Here is a 25,188-nt window from a genome sequence, read left to right on the forward strand (position 1 = left end):
CAAATTTTAAATAACAAAGACTGTATTACTAGTAGATACAACTGTCCACAAAACACCCAATCTCAGACATTAAGAGCTCTGACACAATTACGGCAAAAGTATTAAATAAGAATTCAAAATAGCACATAATTGAATTGCAGGGTAGTTTGGAATTGGATATGTATTATTCTTAGCATCGTGATACTTATTTATATGTTTTCTGTTCGATTTAAACTAAGAACATATATATCACTGCAAATTTGAAGTTATTTATTACAGAGAAAAATTTAGATGATATAGAACTAAAACAAAATGAAAATAGAATGCTCACCCCTTACATTATCTTCTATATCCACGATGAAATAAATACAATTTAAATACCAAAATGTAAACATTAAAATGAGTTTTGAAGACAAGCAATGAAAAAAAAAAAAAAAAAAACAAAAAACCATGTGCCTTGGATGAATGGACCAGATAACCTGCTAAAATATGATTTTAGCACTAAGATTTTATAATGGCTATTCATGTAGGTATAAGTTATTATGATGGTTTTAATTAAAACATTTGCAAACTACATAACCTTTCTAATTTTTCTTCACAAAGCAACAAATTCCATTTCAGGTTAAAATAATTATGGACAATATTAATTCATAAGGAATATTTAAATTACACATGGGAGTTTTCTATGGACTACCTCATCTCCAACTACTTTTCATAGATCTTACTAAGTTTTTAATTACTGATTACAATGTATATAGGTTCACTTTGATGATAAAGAGCAAAACATTTTGAATTTAAGTCCAGAACTGAAATTTAAAGTTTTATCTTTCCACTAGGCTGATATGCCTCCCAATGAAATTATTTAAGATCTTATAGCAAAGTAGTACCACATTAGGGCAGGATCTCAAGATACCTTTTTACTTCAAGACTCCAACCTTTACACTGATATAAAAGAAAGCATGACCCATGTATTGGTCATATTTATATTCATATTTAAACTGTACATAAATATGGTCTCAATACAGGGATAATATTATTAGAATTAAAATAGAATTTTGTTAATAGCTTATTTAATAATGTAAGAAAATCATGTTACATTTCAATGGACTTAAAATTTTTCCCATATTTGCTTTATTCACTAGGTTTTCCAACAATTCAAAATTGGATGACCCATAAAAAACTTCATGTATATGTGTATATACTAGTGAAGCGCTCCTATACTGCTTCTGGAGTAAAAATGAATGTTTACCTATAGATTTTTCTCTTTAAATTCTCTAAACATAGCAATGTACACAGTAAAAAGATAAAAAGATAAAACTTACATTTAACTTATGTAAATGATTCTAAGATATAAAATTGTATCAGCATTTGATACATGAGGTCTGTTTTAATAAAAACGAAGGAAGCTACAGATTTGTATGTGACATCGACCTAATGAGAAAATAACTAAATTTTTATATATACATGGATATCCCATGGGGTAGATTGCATTATATATGAACTGTATATAAAAGAGAGCTAATATAAATTAAAATTATGCTTGTCTTTGATAACAGAATTTTAAAATACTAATATATAATATATAAACTATGTAAATGTTATCAACTACTGTTCTTCAGAATAAACTTTACCCTAGTAATTTTGTTTAAGCTGACAGGATTTCATGGATGATCCAAACCATAACCATTTCCAAAGGATAAGACTGGGACTAAATTTTTCCTCAATTTGTATAATAATCCCTATGCAACATCTGGTAAGAAGTTTTGATTTATTTTCAAGGAAGTCATTCCTTAATGATTATAAGTATCAGGTTTTAATATCATATAAATAGATATATGCCTTAGTCCTAAAGAAACTTTTATTAGTACTTCAGGGACAAAAACCAAATATTATAAAACATTTAGACAGCATCAACTATGCCAGGCATAATGTAAGTGTGTAGAAATTACAAGAAATTACACATTTTAAAAAAAACTTACCAGACAGTTGTTTCCACTTGACTGTCATTGAGCTGCCTATTGTCCAGTTGGGCAAAGAGTGGAAAAAGCACTTGAATCCCTCCAATTGAATGAATTGCACTATGAATTGAATGTGTTACTATAGCTTTCACATCCTATGTTCAAAAACAAAAATGTTTATTAAATTCCTGAAGCATAAAGTTATCATTATTTCCTTGTTCCAAATAACTTTGTAAAAAATCTTAAAAAACAGACATCTTTAAAGCCCTCAATTATAAAATTTTTGATTCACATATAAAATAAAAACTTGATTATCTCTGTAAATCACTTTTAAATTGGCATTTTAAATTGAGATTTTAATACTGAAAATATGAACCTATAAATCAAAAACAATTTAGAATAAGAAATACTATTAGCAGATTTAAAGACATTCAAGTAATTTTTATATGGGGGTGTAATAGTAGTACATTCTTAAAGCAAGGTTTTTTTTTGTATCTAACAACTAACTATCTGTTCAGCTAGTCAACTGGTTTTATTTCAAAGGATATAGAACAGATAAGATAACAGAGCTGTCAGAATCCTTTTTAAGGAGACTAGTCCAGGGTAATGTATACTGCCAAAAAATAAAAATAAAAAAATAAGGGAGAAGGCAAAAATGTCACAGTACTAGAAAACAAAAAAAGAACTAGCAACTATAGAGCTATAGATTAGCTATGTTTAACGTTAATGCTCAATGAGAATATAAAACTAAGCTACTAATCACCTACCTGGAGCATTAGAGCATGTGGGGAATGCACAAAAATTGATGCATTTTCCTTTGGTGAGGATTCCAAGCACAGCTGAGCATCGGTGGCCTTAGCGTTATATGTAAATGCAATACTACTTGCAAGTTTCCCATCATACAGCACCTGTTTATGATGTTCTGCCAAATGAATGTCACTCTCAGATTTAAATTTGAAGGTACTCTGAAAAAATAAAACTAAATTAAATTCTCATTTAAAGACAACCTAATAAAACTCTCAAGTCTTAAAGCATAGAAATATTTAAGATAATAAACAATTTGTTTTGACCCTTTCAAGTGTCAGGCATTAGTCAGTGGTATTACATTATTTTGTTTTCTCACTTCAGTTCTATGAGTTAAAATTTTACTTATCATGTTAATAAACACACTTGGATCTTCATATCTTTGTTTTTATTGCATTTTTGATTATTTATAAAATATTTTATTAGAAAAAAATATAAAGCCAGATGTTATTAAATTTCTGGTAAAAAGATTTTGATTTAATGCCTAGGAACATTAATTTTTCTTGTTTAGACATTGAAAAGTATTTACATAAGTAAACAGTGCCTGGTACATGAATTACTTATATAGAAAAATGATTATCATTTAAGACTATGAAAAATATTTTTATGCAAAAAGATTTATGTCTCTACCATAAAAAGTATATCAACATATTGAGTAACAATACTATCCACAAAAGTATCAGAAAGTCATATTAAATCCAAAAGAAAAGTTCATTAAAACATATCACCCTTTTATACAGAGAAATAACAAAGATGTAGTAGCTGTAATAAGAAAGATATTGTTAGAAATGGTTGAAACTTCTGATAAAGACAAATAATATTTAACTTTTGCAACAATCACATGATATTATTATTATTATTATTATTTTCAATTTATAACTATGAAAACCAAATGTTAATGAAATTAAGATCTGGAAGGGATAATGCGAGGACATAATGCCATGTCTTTTGCTCAGAGTATTAATGGATTAATGGTGAAGTAATCTGGATTATAATCCAGGCTCTACCTCTAATTATATCTAGGCCTTTATTTAGTGTCAAAGAAATCATTTAACTAATGTGGCTCCTTTTCCTTACTCTGATGTTACAGTAAGATTAAACCAAATGTTCCAAACTCAGATTTTTACAGAAGGCAAAAAGATATATGTATAAATTAAGCAGGCCTCATGGAGATTTCGTAAGACTAGATAGTGCATGGTATCCCTCAATGTTCTGCTCAAGTCAATTAATGCACCATGTTGCCAGTTCTTCAATACTTTCCAAAGAAACATGAACTCGGGACTTCCTTAAAAAAAAATCACATAATTTGTAATTTAATGTAAATATTTAAAAACCAAACATGGCAGGCCAAATTTAGCCCATTTTCTGCTTTTAAACTAGTATCCAGAGAGCCTTCCTTCCTTGAACCTGGACACAAACCATTGATCGGCCATGTATCAAATACAAGAGCAACATGAATAAATGAAAATTTGTATTTGGTGATCCCTGGGTGGTGCAGCGGTTTAGCGCCTGCCTTTGGCCCAGGGCGCGATCCTGGAGACCCAGGATCGAATCCCACGTCGGGCTCCCGGTGCATGGAGCCTGCTTCTCCCTCTGCCTGTGTCTCTGCCTCTCTCTTTCTCTCTGTGTGACTATCATAAATAAATAAAAAAAAATTAAAAAAAAAATTTGTATTTATGTGACTATGGATGCCACTTTCTGTCTTCCAAATGTAAGCACATTTACATATTTTTATGTAAGAAAAAAGCTGACAAAATTACAGTACTTTGGATCAGATTTTGCTTCCTCTTCTCAATTAAATGGAATGTAGAACTTTATCTGCCACCTCAGATTTTCAAAATTTTTGAGTTTATATAACTAAAAAATTCACACTGTCCAATCTTGAGGTAACAGTTGGGCTTAAAACATGTTCTAATTTAAAAATAAAGATTATATTTCAGTCACTCTTGCACTAGAAAATAGGTGACAATTACAATAAAAAATAAATTTTTAAAAAGTTATATCTGAATGAAATTATGAGTTAACTATTAGGTAGCAATATTAGCAACATAAAACTAATTTGCCTTCATTGGTTGCCTTGGTGTTATAAAATAAACATTTTAGTATGTATTTCAGTAGGATTATACATGTTCAGAATGTTTAATATTTATTTTCTAATCCAATCATTTTAAAATAAAATTTGACAAATATACTAGATTTTTTACTTATATTGCAAAGCACTGATCAAAAGTAGATTTAATTACTTTAGAGGAATAAAATATATGAGTTAGTTTATAGAAATAAAAGTATTTAATTGAGGGAGTTTGGGAGAAGAGTATATATGACATTACACTGGAAAAGCCAAATGAGGAAGACCCAGACCAAATAAGGAAGAGGGGAGTCAAGGAGTTGGATGACCCAAGAGCAAGCTGGAGTTGAATCAAGTAGAGTAGTGGCGCTTCCTTATGTTGATGATATTATATGTAGGAAAGCAATGTGTAAATGATGGGAACAGCAACTGGAGAAAGTGGAACATATGCTCTAGCTAGTAGAGCTACCTTTTATTCAGGTTTTTTTTAATCTTTTTAATTTGACAAAAACAAAGGCAACAAAAGCAAAAATAAACCAGCAAGACTACATCAAACTAAACAATTTCCACACAGCAAAGCAAACCACCAACAAAATGATAAAGCAAGCTATCAAATAGAAAATACCTGTAAATCATATACCTGGCAAGGGATTAATATCCAAAATATATAAAGAACTCAACAAGTCAACAACAACAACAAAAAAAAAAACTGACTAAAAAATGGGCAGAGAAACTGAATAGATATTTTTCAATAAAAGACATACAGATGGCCAAATGGCACATGAAAAAATGCTCAGTATCATGAATTAGGGAAATGTAAATCAAAACCACAATGAGCTACCACTACACACCTGTTAGAATGGCTATTACCAAAAAAAAAAAAAAAAAAAAGATATAACAAGTGTTGTCAGATATGTGGAGGAAAGATAATCTTTTTGTACTGTTAATGGGAATAGAAATGCAGCAACTATGGAAAACAGTATGACATGTTCCCAAAAACTTAAATACAGGGGCACCTGATGGCTGAGTGGGATGTGAGTCTGACTCTTGATTTTGGTTCAAGTCATGGTCTCAGGGTCTGAAATTAAGCCCCACACTGGGCTCCATGCTCAGCATAGAGTCTGCTTAGGATTCTTTCCCTCTCTCTTATCCTATGTCCTTCCCCCACTCATGCATACGCACACTCTCTCTCAAATAAATTTTTGAAAACTTGAAAAAATTATGTAAAAAAACTTAAAACTAGAACCATATGATCTAGCAATAGCAATTCCACTTCTAGATATTTATCCCAAAAACCATCAAGATTTACTTGAAAAGATATATATACCTCCTATGTTCACTGCAGCGTTATTTACAACAGCTAAGACATGGAAGCAACCTAAGTGTCCACAGATGTAGAAATGGATAAAGAAAATGTGATACACATATATGTATACAATGGGATGTTATTCAGCCATAAAAAAGAATGAAATCATGCACTTGCAACAACATACAGACCTTGAGGGCATTATGCTAGGTGAAGTAACTCAGAGAAAAATACTATATGACCTTACATATATGTTGAACCTCAAACACAGAAATTATGGTCAGAGGTGGAGGGTGGGGGTAGATAAAATGGGTGAACGTGGTCAATGAGTATAAACTTCTATTTATAAGATGAATAAATTCTGAAAATACAATATACAAAATGTTGATTATAGTTAATAATACTTTATATTTGGAAATTGCTAAGAGAGTAGATTTAAAAGTTCTCAGTACAACACTAAAAATTATGGCTATGTGAGGTGATGGATGTGTCAATTAACCTTATGGTGGTAATATATACATATATACAATATATACAATATATACATATATCAAATCATATGTTGTATGTTTTAAACTAATATATTTTATGTGTCAATTACATCTCAGGAAAACTTGAAAATAAAGCTTTGAAATTTAAAAAAGTAAAATACTGTATTGTTAGTTTTATATAGTGCAATAAATAGTTAACAACATTAGGTTCAAAATGACTTAGACTTAAGTCTGAATCCCAGCTCTATCACTGACTAGATGTGTATCCATCCACAAGTTATTTACCTCTCCTATGGTATAGATCTAACAAATAAAATAGTAAGCAGAGCACTCTGAACAATACATGGACCTTTAAAAAAAAGCAACCGAAAATGGTAACTGTTATTACTGTGTCCTTTTCTACTTAGTATTATACAAATATTTCTCTATCTTCAATATTTTTTCATAAATATCACTCATAAAACATTTACCATAAATTTTATGTAATGGTATATTGCACTTAAGACCGTGAACATTCAGATATCTGTAACATAGTTGGTTAATGAGGCAAAGCCTCAATGAGTAGAACCCTAATAACCCAAACTGGAATTACTTAATGTAAATATGAGAAAATGTTCCAGAACACTGCTAAACTCAACTAAATTAAATTTATCTAATTGCTACAAGAGGAGAGATTTGTTATTTTCTAATACTAATATCTAAAAACTTCACCAATATCAAGAATATAGCCATTTTCCATTGAAATTATCTAAGAATGACATACATATGGCAATACTTATTGTTCTTCTCAGTATCATTATGTGACAAGAGTTGCTGATTTTAATAGGTAATAATATTGCAACATTCCATGAATTCTATTTCCTGATGTATAAGAGAGCATTGCTACCTGTACTGTGTAGAATTTTCACTTCAAAATGAATAATCCATCTGGAATTCATCAAAATTAATTCACTCTAATATCTACATTTCCAAACTTCTCTAGGAAAATACATAAATAGCATCAATCCATTCTCCTGCTACAGTTTTTTTTTTAAATAATACCAAATTACTGGAAAATCAAAATTCACTATTTTGATATTCAAAAGTCTTCAAAAACTTGGTTTCAGCCTATCATTATCATCTTCACATTCAACCATAAACTACGCAGCCTACTCTGTATTCTACTATGAAGCTACAACTGATGTGGACTAATCCATAGACACATCCTACTCTCCCTTGCTTCTATCCCTGTAATCATGCCCTCTCTCTCACATTCTATCATCATGTCCTGTTCATCCTCTGAAATTAATGTGTTTTTCAAGAACCTTAAAAAATTTCTTATTCAATGAAGAGTTCCTAAAGCTTTTGTAGCTGAAATTAATCACAAAATTTTAGTAGTATTTGCATTATATTTCCTTTCTGATATACATACTGACTTTTAAGTATAAACATTTACATCTATAATTATTCTCATAAAGAGTGCGTAAGCTTGATCATTTTTAATCTTTAGAGCTTAGAACACTTCCTTGAATATAATAAATATTTGATATACCTTATGAACAAGCTTAAAGAAAACAATATAGTCACAAACATGCCAACAAATGACATACGAATCAACACAGAAAATTCTGATACATAAAGTCAGTACTTCAACACAGTAGATAATTGTTCACCCAATCAAATCTTTTAAAAGATTTATCTATTTGAGAGAGCATGCGGGCATAATCTGTGTCAGGGGCAAAGGGAGAGAGAGACCTAGACTCCTCACTGAGCACAGAGCCTGAGCCATGAGGTTTGATCCCATGACCCTGAAATCATGACCTGAACTGAAGTAAGACACTTAACCGCTTGAGCCACCTAGGTATCCTCACCCAATCAAATCTTTAAAAATTATGATAATGGCATGTATAAAATTAGCACAAGTACCAAGTATCAGCACTATAGTAACTACAATATTTCAAATATTAAATAAAAGAAATGTATCACTGATATCAACCAATATCCAAAAGAAATATTTAACATAAGGATATTGAGAAACAGCTTATATCAAATTAAGCAATCATTTGCCAATATCAATTTTGTGTAATTCATTCTCCTAATATGAATAAATTTTTAACATGCATGCAGTTGCACAGAATGGATACTTTGATAGGCTAGAAATTTTAAAAATTAAACTGCGAAAGAAATCATTATAATATCATAAAAGATACACTTTGTAGAAATGATTTGGTTGGATACATGTATAAATAATTATCATCTAGTAATTCTATCTAGTAGAGTAAAACTCCAAAATTTCTATACCACTATTGCCATTCATTTGTATAATAATTACTAAGCACTTAAGGATGTGGACATAAACCTTTTCTCACTGGGCTAACACTCCAGTCTCAAACAACTACGTAACCTCTACTACCTCTAACATCTGCTTTCTGCTAGAGTTTATGAAGCCTCCCACTATAAATGTACAGCTCTATCCCCTGGCAAAGAATGCACAGGAAACCGTCAGGAAGACTTTTGTCCCTACCCCAACAGCTTGCTCCTGTTTCTGCACCCTGTTCCACATATTCTAGATATTTCAGCTGTCCTAAATTCTGATTTCAACCTCCTTAACTCAGCTGTCTCCAGAGCTGGAATATGTGGAAATATTTTTATAAGCCCTAGCCAGATATCAAGGATAAATGCCAACCTCATCTTAAATATATTCCTACTCTCAAGGATATCAGACCTGCAGTATGTGTATTGACAAAAGTTAAAAACCAGATGTTTCGTAATTTTGCCCATTTTTATAGTTCTATACAGTATTATGGCACATTCAGTACCAGTTACTCCAGAATGGACAAAATCAGAAATCTGGTTGAATGTTTTCTGAAATTAATTAATTAAGACAACACTTACTTCTGGTCTTTTTTATTTTAGCCATTCTGACTAAACGTATAAAGTGATATCTAATTGTGGTTTTTCTTTGCATTTCCCTGATGATTAGTGATGTGTCTGTTTTCATGTGTCTGTTGGCTATCTGTACGTCTTCTTTGAAAAAATATTCATGTGCTCTGCTCATTTTTCAATTGGATTGTCTTTTTGGTGTTGAGTTACATGAGTTCTTTATATATTTTGGATATTAACGTCTTATCAGATATGTCATTTGTGAAATCCTTCTCTCATTCAATAGAGTGCCTTTTCATTTTGTTGGTGATTTCCTTCACTGTGCAAAAACTTTCCATTTTGATGTAGTCCTAATAGTTTATTTTTGCTTTCATTTCCCTTGCCTTAGGAGATATCTAGAAAAATGTTGCTAAGGCCAGTCTGAGAAAATATTGCAGGTGTTCTCTTCAAGTATTTTTATGGATTTCAGGTCTCACATTTAGGTCTTTATTCCATTTTGAGTTTATATTCAGCCACTGTAGAAAACAGTATGGAGGGTCCTCAAAAAATTAAAGATAGAAATATCCCATGATCCAATAATTCCACTACTGAGTATCTACCCAAAGAAAATGAAAACACGAAGGGAAAACACGTATTTTTCCTACCAAAATAAACAACTCACTTATTCCTTATGAGTTTCAAAGTAATCTTAGAAGCTTCATGAGCCTAGCTAAACTGGTTTTTAAAGCTACCTTTTCTCTATGAAACACTTCTCAGTTCCTACAATCAGAATCCTTTTCCATGATCCCAGTGGACTTACTGTTCTCAGATAACATGATATAAATTCAATCAACTTCACTTTTTAGCTTTTTGTATGTTTTTCTCCTTACTTGGTTATAAGTTCCTTAAAGGTAATTTATAGCTTTGCATGCTCCATAATGCCTGTGATAGTGTTCCATGCATAGAAATGCCTTAACAAATATTCTCTGAATTTTAAATTTGTTTGAGGAAATTCACCCAAACAGAATCATTTCAGGTTTTCCTCTAGTCATTTTAAAGCTACTTTTTATTGACTTTTCCTTATTCAGGGGAAATTCAGAATTTAGAATAAAATTATCCATTCCGCTTTTTAATATTTTGGCATTTTTATTTTCCAATCTTTTTTTGACAGTATACACCCACTTCATATTTAATTACTTGCACTTTAAGATTAAAAATATACTACCTTATTTCTTCCTTGATTTTGGTCTTCTTTTTGTATTCATTTCAATCTTAAAACTTTTGCTTTCTATTGCCAAACCTACCACTCTTCACTTTTTATTTCTTTAAATATCTGTTTGTTTGTTTGTTTTTTGTTTTGGCTCTCTTTTGCTTCTTTTTTCTTTTTTGAGCCCTTTCCTTGTTACATACATAAAAAAGTTGGTTGCTTTGAGAAATACATCATCCATTAAGCATGAATATGAAATCACCAATGTTCTTTACCACACATTTAACTTAGGAAAAAAAAGTCTTTTTTGGGCTGAAAAGTCTTATACCAATAATTATAATATAATTCATTCTTATAATCTTCAATGAATTTAAGTGAAAAGTACTAGAAAACACTGAAGATATCACTCTGGCTCATGGTTACTATTCTTTTAAAACATGTCAAAAACAGTTCATTAATTCTTATCTTTTTTTTCATATGTCTGTCATGCTTAAGAACTCTGCATCCTAAAAATGATGTATTGTTAAATACTATAATTAGCTTTTCCATGTTGGCATTTTAACAATTCTGAAATGTATGTACATTCTATTGTCTTTACTTTCATTTTATTCATATTGCTTACAATGAAATAAATAATGTTTAATATATTCTCTGGAAAGCTATAAAACAGTTTTGTGAAATATAATGTAATAAGTCTAATAAAACCTATTCTTATTTGAGGAAAAAATAAAAACTGGAATTAAGTTTTTCGGTCCACAATGCAAATATCACATTTCCTACTTTGGTTGTTAGGAGCAAGACACCCTCATATCATAATTAATTAAATATACCATTTTTAGTTTTTTAAAAAATTATGATGCAATTTAAGTGACTATAAAGAATCCATTATTAAAATATGATAATTTTCTTATATTTATTCCACTTTTGGTATTTAGGTTACTTCCAACACTTCAAAATTATATATTAAGATATGATAAGCACGCTTACACATAAATATCAATAGTCACTAAATTATTCCTTGAGGGATTTTCAGAAGCAGAATTTTTATATAAAATGGTATGAGTAAGATGGGGATGGGGATGAAAATGAGCAGTGACTGCCAATAGGCATGTGGAGTGATAGAAATGTTCTAAACTTGGATTGTGGTGATATCTGCACAACTCTGTAAGTTACTTAAAATAATTAACTTGTACACTTAAAAGGAGTGAATTGTATGATATGTAAATTGCATTTCAATAAAGTTGTTGTAAGTTTTTAAGAGAAAAAAAGAGAGTAGGGACATTTCCCAACCAGACAATGAAAGAAATGGAGCTAGACAGGAAAATACAACCCATACATATGGAAAAAAGCAGGCAACAGAAACTGCTAGTGAGAGCAAACAGTTGTCAGATTTAACAGAAAAAGACTCCAAATTAGCCATTAAAAATACAAAGAACTAAAAGGAAACCACAGACAAGTAAATGCAGGTATGATGACAATGTCATATTAAATAGAGAATAAGGGGGGTCTGCGGGGCGCGGTCAATTATGTGCCTGACTCCTGGGGTTTTGGCTCCACTCTGCTCAGGGTCTTAGAGTCATAAGATGGAGACCTATGTGGGGCTCCCTGTTTAGCACAAAGTCTACCTAAGTTTCTCTATCCCTCTTCCTGTGCCCTTGCACTCTCTCTCTCACTAAAATAAGTAAACAAATCTTTTAAAAAAATTATTACATAGAGAATACCAATAACAAGAGAAATACTATAAAAACAATCCAAATGGAAATTCTGGAGTTAAAAAGTGTAATTGAATTGAGAAATTTTCTACAGGTACTCAACAAAAGATCTGAACAAGTAAAGGACAGAATTAGCAAATATAAAAATAAATTAATAGGGATTATGTAATCCAAAAACCAGAAAGAAAAAAGAGTAAGGAAAAATTATTAGAGCCTCAGAGAAATGTCGGAAACAACTAGGTATACCAACATGCAAAATGGGAATAGCAGAGGCAGAGAAAAGAGAAAAATACCCAAAAACTTGAGGAACTGAAAACTTCCCCAAATTTTAGAAAGCACTAATATGCACATTCAGGAAGCCCATGATCTCAAAGAAAAATAAAAGCAAAGAAACCTACAAGCAGAAAAATCATAGTAAAAATGCTGATAGCCAAAGACAAGGAGACAATCTTAAAAGTAGCATGAGAAAAATAACTCTTCACCTAAAAAAGAATACCAATAAGAACAAGAGTTGACTTCTCATCTGAAAAAAGAAGCCAGAACATAATGAAATAAAACATTCAAAGTGCAAAAGAAGAAACTTTCAACCAAGAATTTATATCCAACAAACTGATATACATTAAAAAAAATGGAGATAATTTACTGCTATCTGACCCAACCTACAAGATATAACGGAATCCTTCAAACAAAAAGAAATCCCAAAAATAATTTTAATACATACACACACAAAGGGACAAATATTAAAGATAAAGTCAATTTAACATATATGATCTGGTCTCTGAAAAAACCAAAGCAAAGAAACAGAATACGAAACAGTATGAGAAAAATACACTATATTCTAGATATAGAAGAAAGCAGATCCAGATTTAACCTAGCGAAGGTCAAGTTAAAACACAGCAAGTCCTCAATTTCACACTAATAGAAACTAAGGATTTTTAAAATAATGGCTGATTCCAAACTGAAACAACAAAATGTTCAGGATGAGTCATCTGAAATAGCAAGTAATCTATCAAAGACTACAGGGTTCGATCAAAGGACTAAGGAACCATCTAGAATAGACATTCGTCACTCAAAGTTGGGACAATTTTAATATCAAAAAGGATAATAACTGCTACAATTAAACACTTCAAATACATTTAAATTCATGAGTTTATAATGAAATTTTAAAAACAATAATTAAAGATCTTTGAATAATGAAATGGCATTAGGTTATACATTTCCCCTCATGACTATTATTAGGAAGCATTATTAGACTGAGTCAAAGTAGAAACTTGCTAGTATATAAAAATGTTCATTAACTGGATAAAAACCTTGTAGGAATTACCGATTTTATTTTAAGACCAGTGACTAAAAATTACCTGAAGTGGATAATAAAATAATTCTGAAGACATTATATGGGCCAGGGCAAGAGGCAGACAAGAACACTGGAAATGTAGAATACTTGTCTTACCACTCATCGAAATTCTAATACTTTAAATATAGCATAGCTTTAAAGTAATACACCTGATATTTTTTTAAACTTTATTGATTTGAAAGAGACAGTGAGAGGGAGAGGGAGAGGGAGAAGGAGAGGGAGAGGGGGAGGGGGGGAGAGAGAGAGAGAGAACACAAGAGGAGGGAGAAAAGGGACAAACAGACTTCCCACTGAGCCAGCCACTCAGGAACCCCCATACACCTGATATTTTTTAAACTCTTTATTTATTTGAGAGAGAGAGAGAGAACACAAGAGAAACAGAGAGAGAGTACAAGCGCGTAGGGGGTAGCAGAGGAGTGGAGGGAAAGGAACAAGCAGACTCTCTGCTGAGCAGGGAGCTGAGTACAGGGCTTGATGCCAGGACTCTGGATCATGACCTGAGCCAAAGGCAGATGCTTAAGTAACTGAGCCACCCAAGCACCCCACACCTGATATTTTAAAGCAAATAAAGCTAAACAAATATGATCATAAGTGATATGTTTTCCAAAAGAATCACCTTAGAAATGCTTACAAATAATAGATGTCTATTACTCAAAACATTCCTTTATGTATAGGATTTTTCAAACAAGATATTCACAATCTACAGCATTTTTAAGACCTTTAACAGGTGCTTGCAATTCGTTGACTTCTTTGAGAAAAATTAAACTGTAAACATTAATACAAATTAAAAACAAGGTTCTTAAAAATCTCAACTTTTCCAGATATGGGACAATTTAAAAAACTTTACGAGTGTATTGAGGAAAACCAGGCTTAAAAAAAACTGTTTGCGGGATCCCTGGGTGGCGCAGCGGTTTGGCGCCTGCCTTTGGCCCAGGGCGCGATCCTGGAGACCCGGGATCGAATCCCACATCGGGCTCCCGGTGCATGGAGCCTGCTTCTCCCTCTGCCTGTGTCTCTGCCTCTCTCTCTCTCTCTGTAACTATCATAAATAAATAAAAATTAAAAAAAAAAAAAAACTGTTTGCCATTTTCAAAAAAAGAGACGTCTTAGGTAAAGATAATAAAAACTCCAATCTGCAGAGAAAAATGCAGAAAGTTTTAATTATCTGGTCAATGGACAAGAAGCAAGTACTTGAAGTCTTCAACTCCAACCTTCTGTTATTTATTACAGAAAGTTCATATTCACTTCTTCATATTGGATGACAAAACCAATGGTGAGATGATGGCAGAAATAGTAATCCTGTATTTACTCAGCCCCACCCTGCACAGCCTTAGAAGAAGACTAATTCTCCACTGGTGGACCAGCAGCTATGTCTCTTTGCCTTCTTGTTTCTTACGGTTTTCTGGCCTTCTATGCTGTAGCAATTGAAGTTGCAGCAGTACAGCTGTTGAGGTGGCTCCTGACTTTGGGTCTCATCTCCTTGATTTTCCTTACTTCTTTCACTGCCATCCTGTTTAGGATGTCCTTGGCAAGGAGGGTCCCTGTGAAATGGTCATTTATAACCCAAAAGCATATTCTGTCTCACTGGTCTACTTGCTCTCCTGCACCCTATCAGCACCTTCCATCACTTCTCCCCGCACAGGAAGGTGAGAATACTGCAGTCAATATCCATAGGGTCTCCACATGTAGTAAAGTGGGCACTGCGGCCTGTGTTAGGGCCTGCCCTTCAGGAGCTCTTGCCGATCCTGCACTCTTTTCCCCATTTTCACTATTCTGGAAATTCTACTGGTAATTTCATAGAGGACTCTTGCCATGTGGATAGTATCAATAATTTAACAGGTTACACAATCTGCTGCTGCACATGTGCTGCTTGCACTGGAAATCTCAACATTTGATGCCTCTGCACCCTTTCTGTCCTTTGACTGATAACAAACTCAATAGCCTCTCCATCTTCTACACTGCAAAGGTACTTCCTGGGGTTATTCTTTATGGTAGCTTGACGTACAAATACATATTCCTTAGTGTCATTTCTTTTGATTAAACCATATCTGTTTCTTACACTGAACCATTTTACCATTCCCAAAATATTCCTTGTGATGAACTTGACCTTCAGGCACTGCCAATATGAGGCCACCCTGGCTGCTGCTCGCGGCGAGGCTAGGTCTTGGCTTCACTGCTAAAGGTTGCAATGATGGTGAATGAGACCAGCAACTGCAGCTGTGGTTCCTGGTAAGCATGAGAATGTTGACATGAGAGCTACTTGAGGCTCTCTGGGATCAGCTCTCCACTTTCACTATCAATCGAACTCTATAGCATTTTAAATTATGTTTTTGAAGACAAACCATCATCCTCAAGGGATGGATTTAATTTTTGCAAAAAGAAAAACAACCTGAAGCCATATGAATTAATAGGTGTCACAAAACCATTAATTATCAAAAATATAACAGCTCTAAAGTAAGAAGAACTGTTTTCTTGTGTCACTTAAAAACTGACCCTTTAAAAGCAAGTGCAAAAGAACTGCAACTAACTAGAAAAATAGTAGCATACTTGGAGTATGTTCATGTCATCCAAATGATGACATGATACGGACTTAAATGAAAAATCACTCAAAGTATAACAATTTAGGGGCACCTGGGTAGCTCAGTCATTTAAGCATCTGCCTTCAACTCAGGTTACGATCCCGGAGTCCTGGGATCAAGCCTTATATAAGGTCCCCTGCTCAGTGAGGAGTCTGCTTCTCCCTCTGTCCCTCGTCCTGCTAATGGTTGTGCTTGCTCACTCTCTCTCTAATAATTTTTTTTTTAAGTGTGACAGTTTAAAAATAAAGCTTCACTATTTTGCAGAGAAAGTTCACATAACTATATTCATGTGCACATAAATACATACTACTCAGAGGTTTTTCTTCCTTAAAATTTTTATTTATAAACATACTGAAACATAAATAAATGCGTAACAGTAAATTCAAATAATCAGGAAACCAGAAAAAAAAAAAACAATTACATATAAACAGTTCTTCAAAAGGACAAAATGATGGAAAGGGAATTATGAAATATTACAAAGGCAGAGATAAATGCAATGTATGCAATGTACTAGAATGATACAAGCAAAATTAAACAACTACACTTTCAAACATAAATTAATGTTTATCTTTCGATTCTGAAAAAATACTATTTTCATTAAATGAAAGATTTTTTCCCCATTTTAACTAATTGTAAAGTGTGATAATCACGATTACCCATGATCTCCATGCTGTTAAGTCCATTAGCCATTTCTTAGTCCTGAATCTACTCAACCTCTTAGCAGCATTTGACATTTAATCACCTCCTCTTCCTTTAAAAATGTACAGGATACCATACTCTCCTCTTACCCCTTGCTCTCTTTCTAATTTTCCCTTGCTGGGTCCTTTTCATCTCCACAACCTGCAAATATTGGCTTTTCCAAGGACTCATTACTCAGTCATCTTTCACCTCTGAACTCACTTCATTGTTATCTAAAACCAGTCTCACAGCTTTAAATCCTGTCTATACTCTACCAATGCTAAATTTCCATCTCCAGCCCAGACTTCTCCCCTAGACTCCATGGTTTTATCACTTCTCCATTTAGATGTCTAATCAGCATCTCAAACATCAAATGTCCAAAAGCAAACACTTAACCTTCCTCCCCAAAATTCAGTTCTTTCCAAATCTTTTCTATTTCTAAATAAAAAGCCCATCAATACAGTTGTTCACTGGATCACCTTTGAATCTTCTCTTGCACTTTTAGTCCACATCCATAGGGACAAAAAATCCTACTGGCTTTACCTCCAAAATATACCCAAAAGCTGACCTCTTAAGAGTATTATTTTAGATATGCCTATCAAAAATCCAACCAAATTCCATTACTTTCTACTGCTATCAGCTTTGTCTAAACTCCCTCTATCCTACTCACAGAAACACAATGACTATTCATTAATCTTTCAAGTAAGATCCTACTAAGTGGCCTTTATACTTGCTCTCTCATGTGTCCTGAAAGCTCATCCCCCAAAACCCACCAGGCTGGCACCAACTTCACCTACTTGAAGTCTTAGTGCAATCTCTGCTATCACTCTAACTGTAGCCCACTATTTTCCCTCTTTTTATATGCTTTATTTTTCCCATAGCACTACCACCATCTAGCACACTATCTACTTTTTTATTGTCTGTCCCCTCCCATAATAATGTACATCCTCGTTCTCCCCAAGAAAGGTATGGATTTTATGGTTTCCCTGACTTTATTTTCCTCTGAGTTTACTAGTTCCTTCAATCTGTAAATGTGAGTTTGTTTGTTTGTTTGTTTGTTTGTTTGTTTGTTTGTTTTAAATGAAATTTGGGAAGTTTTCTACCATTATTTCTTCATCTATTCGTTCTAGCCTTTTCTCTTATATGTTGCATATTAGATTTCAAAACCACCCCATACGTCTCTATCATTTTCTTCTTTCCCTTCTAATCTTTTCTCTCTTTTCTAATGGTTCTGTCAGTCTATATCCAAGTTTATTTATTTCTCTATCCTATCAATTTTGCTAATAATAAACACATACAGTGGATTTTTTTAAAGCAGATACAGTCACCAGTTCTAAAATTTCCATTTAAAAAAAATTTTTGTGGCTGATAATTCCTAACCTTCAGCTCATTACAAACAATATTTTTAACCTCACTAGTTATAATAGCTCCCAAGAAGTCCTCATGTGATAATTCAATGATTCTGGTTTATCCTGAAATTGCTGTGTGCTGATTTTCCCTTTCCTTGAGAATAAGTCACATTTTCCTGGCTTTTCAAAGGATGAGCAATTTTGGATTATATGCTGGACATGGTGAAAATTATTCTGTAGAGACCATATTTTTCTGAAAAGTATTTATGTTTTTGTTTCATGGACTCATTTTCCTGTTTAGATACAACTACAGACTGTCATGTGTGGTGTCTTGGATCTCAGTTCAGTTCTTGAACCCGTATTTACAATCTATTATCAGTTTTCCATGATCATGGTTTCAGGGGTTGGCCAGAGATTCAAGCTGAGTATTTTTAAAATACAGATTCAGATTCTTTCCTTGCTGTCTCTTATCCACGGCTGCCCATTAATCTCCATGGTGTTGACTGGCCAAGTGTTTTTTATCTTAATTTTTATGGCCAGAGTGAAAAATGGGGAACTCAATCCATGCTGACCACTTGTTTCATGTTTTGATACCTCTCTAAAACCTGACTGCAATTATTCAGTCTTAAAGCCCTCACATACCTGTTTTCTGTATTATGTGCAGAGTTTTAAGTGGTTACTGTGGGAATATCACTCTCTTAGGAGCTTGCCTATCCAAGCAAGTATCAGAAACCCTCCAAAGTGATTTTTAATTTTGGAGACTGTTCTATACATTTTCTCTGTATCAGTTAGGCCTTTATCATATTATAATACTGATACAGAATCATTATGTTATCGTTTTCTTGAATGGAAGACAAAACACAAAGCTTAATATTGAAATATTTAGCAATGGAGATGAATTGCTTGCCACAAAGGGTTAGGAAATGTCCAATAACAATTAAAAAATATCAAAACTTTAAAATCTGTTTTGCAAGCTTATGTCAAAAAACCACTATATATAACTATATATAAGACTTTTTATAATCTTGTAGACACTGAATTACCCCATCAAATGCAGCTCTCCAATACACTAACCTCATAGTAAATTTTTCTGTACTAGACAAAGTTACAGTGAGAAATTCCGTGTTTTACCAATTACTTCCAAATCTAATGATTTATTTAATTGATTAGTAATATACTCCTTTATTTACAGTTTACCTAAAATAGCTAAATACAAAATATTCACTGACAAGCCATATTGCTCAAAACCAGACATTTCACAGAAAAATACCTAATATTCTAATTCTAATTCTATTTCAACAAATCACAATTACACAGAATAGGCTGCATAGTATATATAGTTTGAGGACATTATTTTGGGGGGAATTAATTTATTTCAGGGCCCAGATGTTGACATGCCATCTACATTAAGCCCAGAATCACAGAGAATACCATCTGACCACTCTACTTATTGAAGTTCCATATAACATGCATCAACAAAGGCAGCCGGGTGGCTCAGCGGTTTAGCGCCACCTTCAGCCCAGGGCCTGATCCTGGAGACCCGGGATTAAGTCCCATGTCAGGCTCCCTGCATGGAGCCTGCTTCTCTCTCTGCCTGTGTCTCTGTCCTCTGTCTCTGTCTCTCTGTCTCTCTCTCCTCTCTCTGTGTCTCTCATGAATAAATAAAATATTTTTTTAAAATGCATCTATGAATATAAATATATTATATAATATTTAACAATTCTAGATTTGTAATTTAAGCTAAATGGCAACTATTACATCCAAAACATTATAAAAATTCCACTGTAACTCGCTACCCCTTCAACTCATAAGAAAGTGACTTTACTTCCTACTTTAACCAAGAAAATTGAGACTATTATATGTGAACCACTTCAGCTTTTTTCCTTGTCATAACACAATCTGATCTTTATTTGCATCCTTTCTTCTTTCTCTTCATTCTCTGAATTTCTAGAAAACAACTTCAATGTCAAAAAAATTTTACAGATGCATTTCCTAATAGCATTTCTACTATTAATACTTACAAACTGAGAAAATACATATACACTCACAGATTTACAGTCTATTTTCATTAACAACAAAGGGCTCAGGAGGCACCTGGGTGGCACAGTTGGCTGAGCATACAACTCTTGGTTTTGGTTCAGGTTGTGATCTCAGGCTCATAAGCCCCACAGACTCCACACTAAGCAAGGACTCAGCTTAGGACTCTGTCTCCCTTTGCCCCTCTCCCATACTTTCTCTTCCTCTCTTGCTCTCTTTCTGTCTCTCCCCTCCGCTAAAATAAATAAATCAGCCTTAAAAAAAAAAAAACAAAAAAAACAGGGGCTCAATGGCTATACTCACAGGCTGGGAACTTTCAAAACTTAATAAAATATTTTTTTCGTGAAATGCCTAAAATTTAGAGGTATTTTCTTTTAAAAGTTCCAACTTTGATAGAGGTATTCTATTGTCTATGATAGGAATACATTCTGTATCACATGAGTATCTGCGTATAGAACATGGTGACACAGGGTTACTACTCATTTTCACTTTTGTTATGAAAGATTATGGATGAGAAAGAGCTATATGACAAGTCACTAAGTTTGCAAAGTGACTCAAGACAATGTTTGCTCCTTTCCAAATAGGAGAATTACATAACCTGTTTATATTTAGTCCTTTTCCTTTTTCTTGCCAGAAAGCTGCCATCAATTCTAAAATTTCACTATAGCAATCATATTGGATTTACACTTTGCATATCTGTGGGGTTTTTTTAATTTTCTATCTTAATTGTGGATCACTGATTTTGATTCACTTAATAACATTCTGGCAGTGCTTGAAGAAAGCCACTTCAAATATTTTAGGCCAAACTGAGGAAATATAAAAGGAGGCAGAATCCAAAAATCTAATTACAGAAATATTCCCACACAAAGCCAACACATGGCAGAACTAGAACCCAAACCCAACAAAAGGACTCATGAAAGAAAAAATGCTGTATAAGCACAAATTCATTTCTAGCAATGGTAAAATAAAGTGTTAGGGACAAAAGATGGTAGCAAGTATTTTCACCTTGACATAAAAATGACAGCATTATTGTCATTTAATATCATTGTGACTTAAAATCGCTAAGGACAGAAATATTTTAGTACACCTTTTTCATAATATAATCTTCGCACTGATTATTTAAACACTAAGTTTTTTTTAAAAAATAGCTGTTCGATGGAAGATATGAACTTCTTCAAAATTAAAAATACTTTGACTTACACTGCATAATTCTCTCAGCTCCAAAGAGTTTGGGATATCACAGCTCCTTATGTGATTTAAATAATACTCATATATTTCCCTAGCCAGGTATACTGCATATTAAAAACTCTTTCATATATGTGAATACAGTATTTTGCCTAAATAAGTCTTCATTTTAAATGTTAAAAAACAGGAAGAATATGATAAATCATATTAAATACTTGATTTTGCAAAATTCATATGGTCAGTATTGTACTAACTTCCTTATCTATTGTAAAGGACAAGCAAAAGTAAAAACTAAAACTGAGTAATTTCAGCCATATGTAATTTTATACTATTTTCCTTTTAAACCTTTATTCTTTCCAAACTACTTCTAATTTGAACAATAATGGTCATTTCATTTGTTCATTATGTATTTCAAAATCTGAGATTTCAAATACCACATTAAGCAATATGGTTTCATAAAATTTATTATTTCAGAATGTCAACAAAAGCCATGACTCTAAAAAAAAAAAAAAAAAAAGCCATGACTCTAACATTAGGAAATATTCTAAAGAATTTTCAAAGTTTGTGAATGGAAAATAGTTAAAAAGAAAAAAAGCACCTTTAAAACAAAATGAAACCTGTAAGAACAACTGAGCTCCAAAAAATAGAGACAACTTTTAAGCCACACTGAAGAAAGATTATCCCTATACATTATATTGTATCACATTTCACATAAAATCCATATAAAACTTTCCAGAATTATAACAGTTTTATTACCTTATATCCAGGTCCTAACTGATGAATTGCAAATATCTGCGCAGGGTTGAGTGCTTCACTGAATACATACACGGCACCAAGTTGACCACAGAATACCCTATTTGCATCAGCAGTTTCTGAAGATCCGAGAAAGCACTTGTCATAGCTCTATTTTTAAAAAGTCATAAAAAAATGTATTATTTTGTAATGACAAAATATTTAAGGATACTTGCCTTCACTGTCATGAAGACCTTACAGTATAACAATAATGATAGAAGAAAGCATCACTTAAGACTTTATGGAGTATTTAAATAATAAAAAGGCCAGCTATAGATTTTTAGAAAAAGTTAATCAGTTAAATATTTTGTATCTATAGAAAAGCAAAAATAACCAATTATTCAATAATCACTTAACCACTTTCCAAATGTCATACTTAAAGACAAAAGGGCTTATAATTCTATTTATAAAAGTAAAACTAATTTGAAATTCTAATGATTTAATAACTGTCTATATAGAGATTCATATGAATCAGAGAACGACTATTCCAATTTTTAACCATAAACACATAGGCCTAATTTCTGAAACTATCTAATTTCTCCACACTAAGTCAAGGACAGAATGAAAACCAATTCCCTCTCTTCCATGAGTAGGCATTATGCAGAACCAAATAAACAAATCACTAAAGTCTGCAACCTAAAGCAGACGGTACAGTGCTCTCCATCTGGAGACTTCAAGACCTAAGAAGCCATATTTAACAAGCCCTTTCTCATCTCTACTTCTTAAAATCTCCCCTAATGGTAGGTTCCAGTTTCCCTCCCTCATCCTTATAAGTTATTCCACACCTTAGTACTGATCATCAATACATTAAATATGTATGGAATTCCTTTGGTGCCTCAACAGAATAACAAAATATTTGTGAATGAATTACAAAGACAGAAACTCCTTGTCAAATACCCAATCTGTAATTAAAACTGTAAGAGCCTTTAGAATTTACTGCATAATGTATGTGTATATATGTGTTATTGCCCATGCCTCTCTATTTTTTGGTGTACTATTGCAAATAATTCAAAAATAAGTCTTCTTTCTTTATTCTCTTCCTTCTTTTCAAATATAACTGTAGGGCAGCCTCAGTGGCCCAGCGGTTTAGTGCCACTTTCAGCCCAAGGTGTGATCCTGGAGACCCGGGAACAAGTCCCACATTGGGCTCCCTCCATGGAGCCTGCTTCTCCCTCTGCCTGTGTTTCTGCCTCTCTCTCTCTCTCTCACTGTCTGTCATGAATAAATAAATAAAATCTTTAAATATATATATATTTATATAAAACGGTATCTATATAAAACTGTAGAGTTAGTGACAGTCAACAAAGTCTCTTAGGTTTCTTCCACTGTATAATAAAAATCCTCTTTGGAAGGTAGACATGAAGCAGAATTTCATCTTTGCAACCTACATGTGCTTTCTGTCATATAATCTTCTATTTTCTTTGTTTGGATGTTTAAAAAAATGATCCTTTAAAAAAACATCTTAAAAACCTTTAAAATGAAGAAACCAAGATTCTTAGCTCTCAGGTTATGCAAAAACAGATCAAGGTTCAGACATGGTCTGCAGGGTATATTCTTCCAACCTAGGACTCAGGGAAAAAGCTACGGACTTTGTACACAGTACTATTTAGAAGAATACCAGAGAGAACAAGAAGAGATCCCGCTCTTGAGTAAATTATAGTCTGGAGAGATACGGACAATACTGAGATGTGAATTTTGTTTAAAAGAGGCAAGTTTTTATAAAACCAGGTACCCTGGAATAATTATCTATTATTGGTTTGGAAATATTTTGGCATTAGAAAATATCTTTTATTCTGGGTCTGACAGGCCAGGATAATGACAAGAGAAAGTCCAGAACAGAGATCTTGAGGTTTTAACTCTAGATATTTTCTATCCAGAATTCAACTGTGTAACCTCTCTCACTACTAACAGGACAGTCAAAACTAGTATTGTGTTTGTTATTATCACAGTAAGTCATTTAATTGATCTCCTTGCTTCTGTCATTTTTTTCCTTCAAAATATTCTCAATTCTACAGCCTGATATTTTTAAAATATGAATCAGTATCATATCACCTGTCTGCTCAAAACTTTCCAAAGTTTTTATGCTGGGTAAGATAGAAAAGCCCAGGTATTATGTTAACACATGAGACTCTGCATGATTTCACCACTTACTATCTGCCTAACCTTATCTCTTAACATTATTCTGTCCACTCCTGGCTGCTTTTTTGTTTAATTAACTTTTTCAGTTCACCTCATAGGCTTCGGACTCACTGCTTCCAGCAAATGGGATATTTCTCCCAAATATCCACATGACTTTTTCCCTCAACTCTTCTAAGATCATTTCTATACCATATAGCTTCCCCTTCCCTACACCTATAGCCTCTATACTATTTCCACTAAATTTTTTTTCCACAGCATTTATCACTACTTATCTAGTAAACAACAATGACTACATGTTATACTTATTCACATTGTTTAGAGTCTTCCTTTCACATTCAGATAAGATGCAAGACACAGTTTTTACCGCTTGAAATTCTGGAAAGAATAGAATACTGCATGGATGTTTTGATCTAATCCTTAATAATTTATTTGAACAATTTTCCTTTTTTTGTATCACTATTTATAACTTATATTAAACGAGACCTAAAAATTCACTTAACAGAAAAAAAAACTTTCAAAGTACAACTATTTTCTACAAAACAATTCTATTACAAAATTCATGTTATGAACAATGATAGATTACATATTTAAATACATTAAAGCACAGGTTAAAGAAAAAACTTACATCATTTGTGTTAACATGCCAAGCCATATCACCATAGGATACCAGCTGTCCATTAACATAACACCGAATTTCACTGTTCCTCCA

General features: G+C 32.8%; 1 protein-coding gene across 11 annotated transcripts in view; it reads right to left on the reverse strand.

Annotated features, from left to right (window-relative positions):
• NBEA (neurobeachin) overlaps window positions 1-25,188 on the reverse strand; it is a 668,634-nt gene that overhangs the window by 544,787 nt on the left and 98,659 nt on the right. For 10 of the 11 annotated variants that reach the window (XM_077868099.1, XM_077868094.1, XM_077868093.1 and 7 more), the window contains exons 7-10: window positions 25,105-25,188; window positions 22,305-22,451; window positions 2,705-2,902; window positions 1,959-2,092 (exon numbers count right to left, since the gene is read on the reverse strand). The exon at window positions 25,105-25,188 is cut by the window's right edge and continues 36 nt beyond it. In XM_077868099.1, coding sequence (XP_077724225.1) covers window positions 1,959-2,092; window positions 2,705-2,902; window positions 22,305-22,451; window positions 25,105-25,188 — 563 coding nt within the window. Of the gene's footprint in view, window positions 1-1,958; window positions 2,093-2,704; window positions 2,903-22,304; window positions 22,452-25,104 lie in introns of those variants that run through there. The other variant, XM_077868103.1, reaches the window with a different exon arrangement.

The sequence above is a fragment of the Canis aureus genome, chromosome 24 (genome assembly GCF_053574225.1).
Source record: "Canis aureus isolate CA01 chromosome 24, VMU_Caureus_v.1.0, whole genome shotgun sequence".
In the NCBI taxonomy this organism is placed as follows: Eukaryota; Metazoa; Chordata; class Mammalia; order Carnivora; family Canidae; genus Canis; species Canis aureus.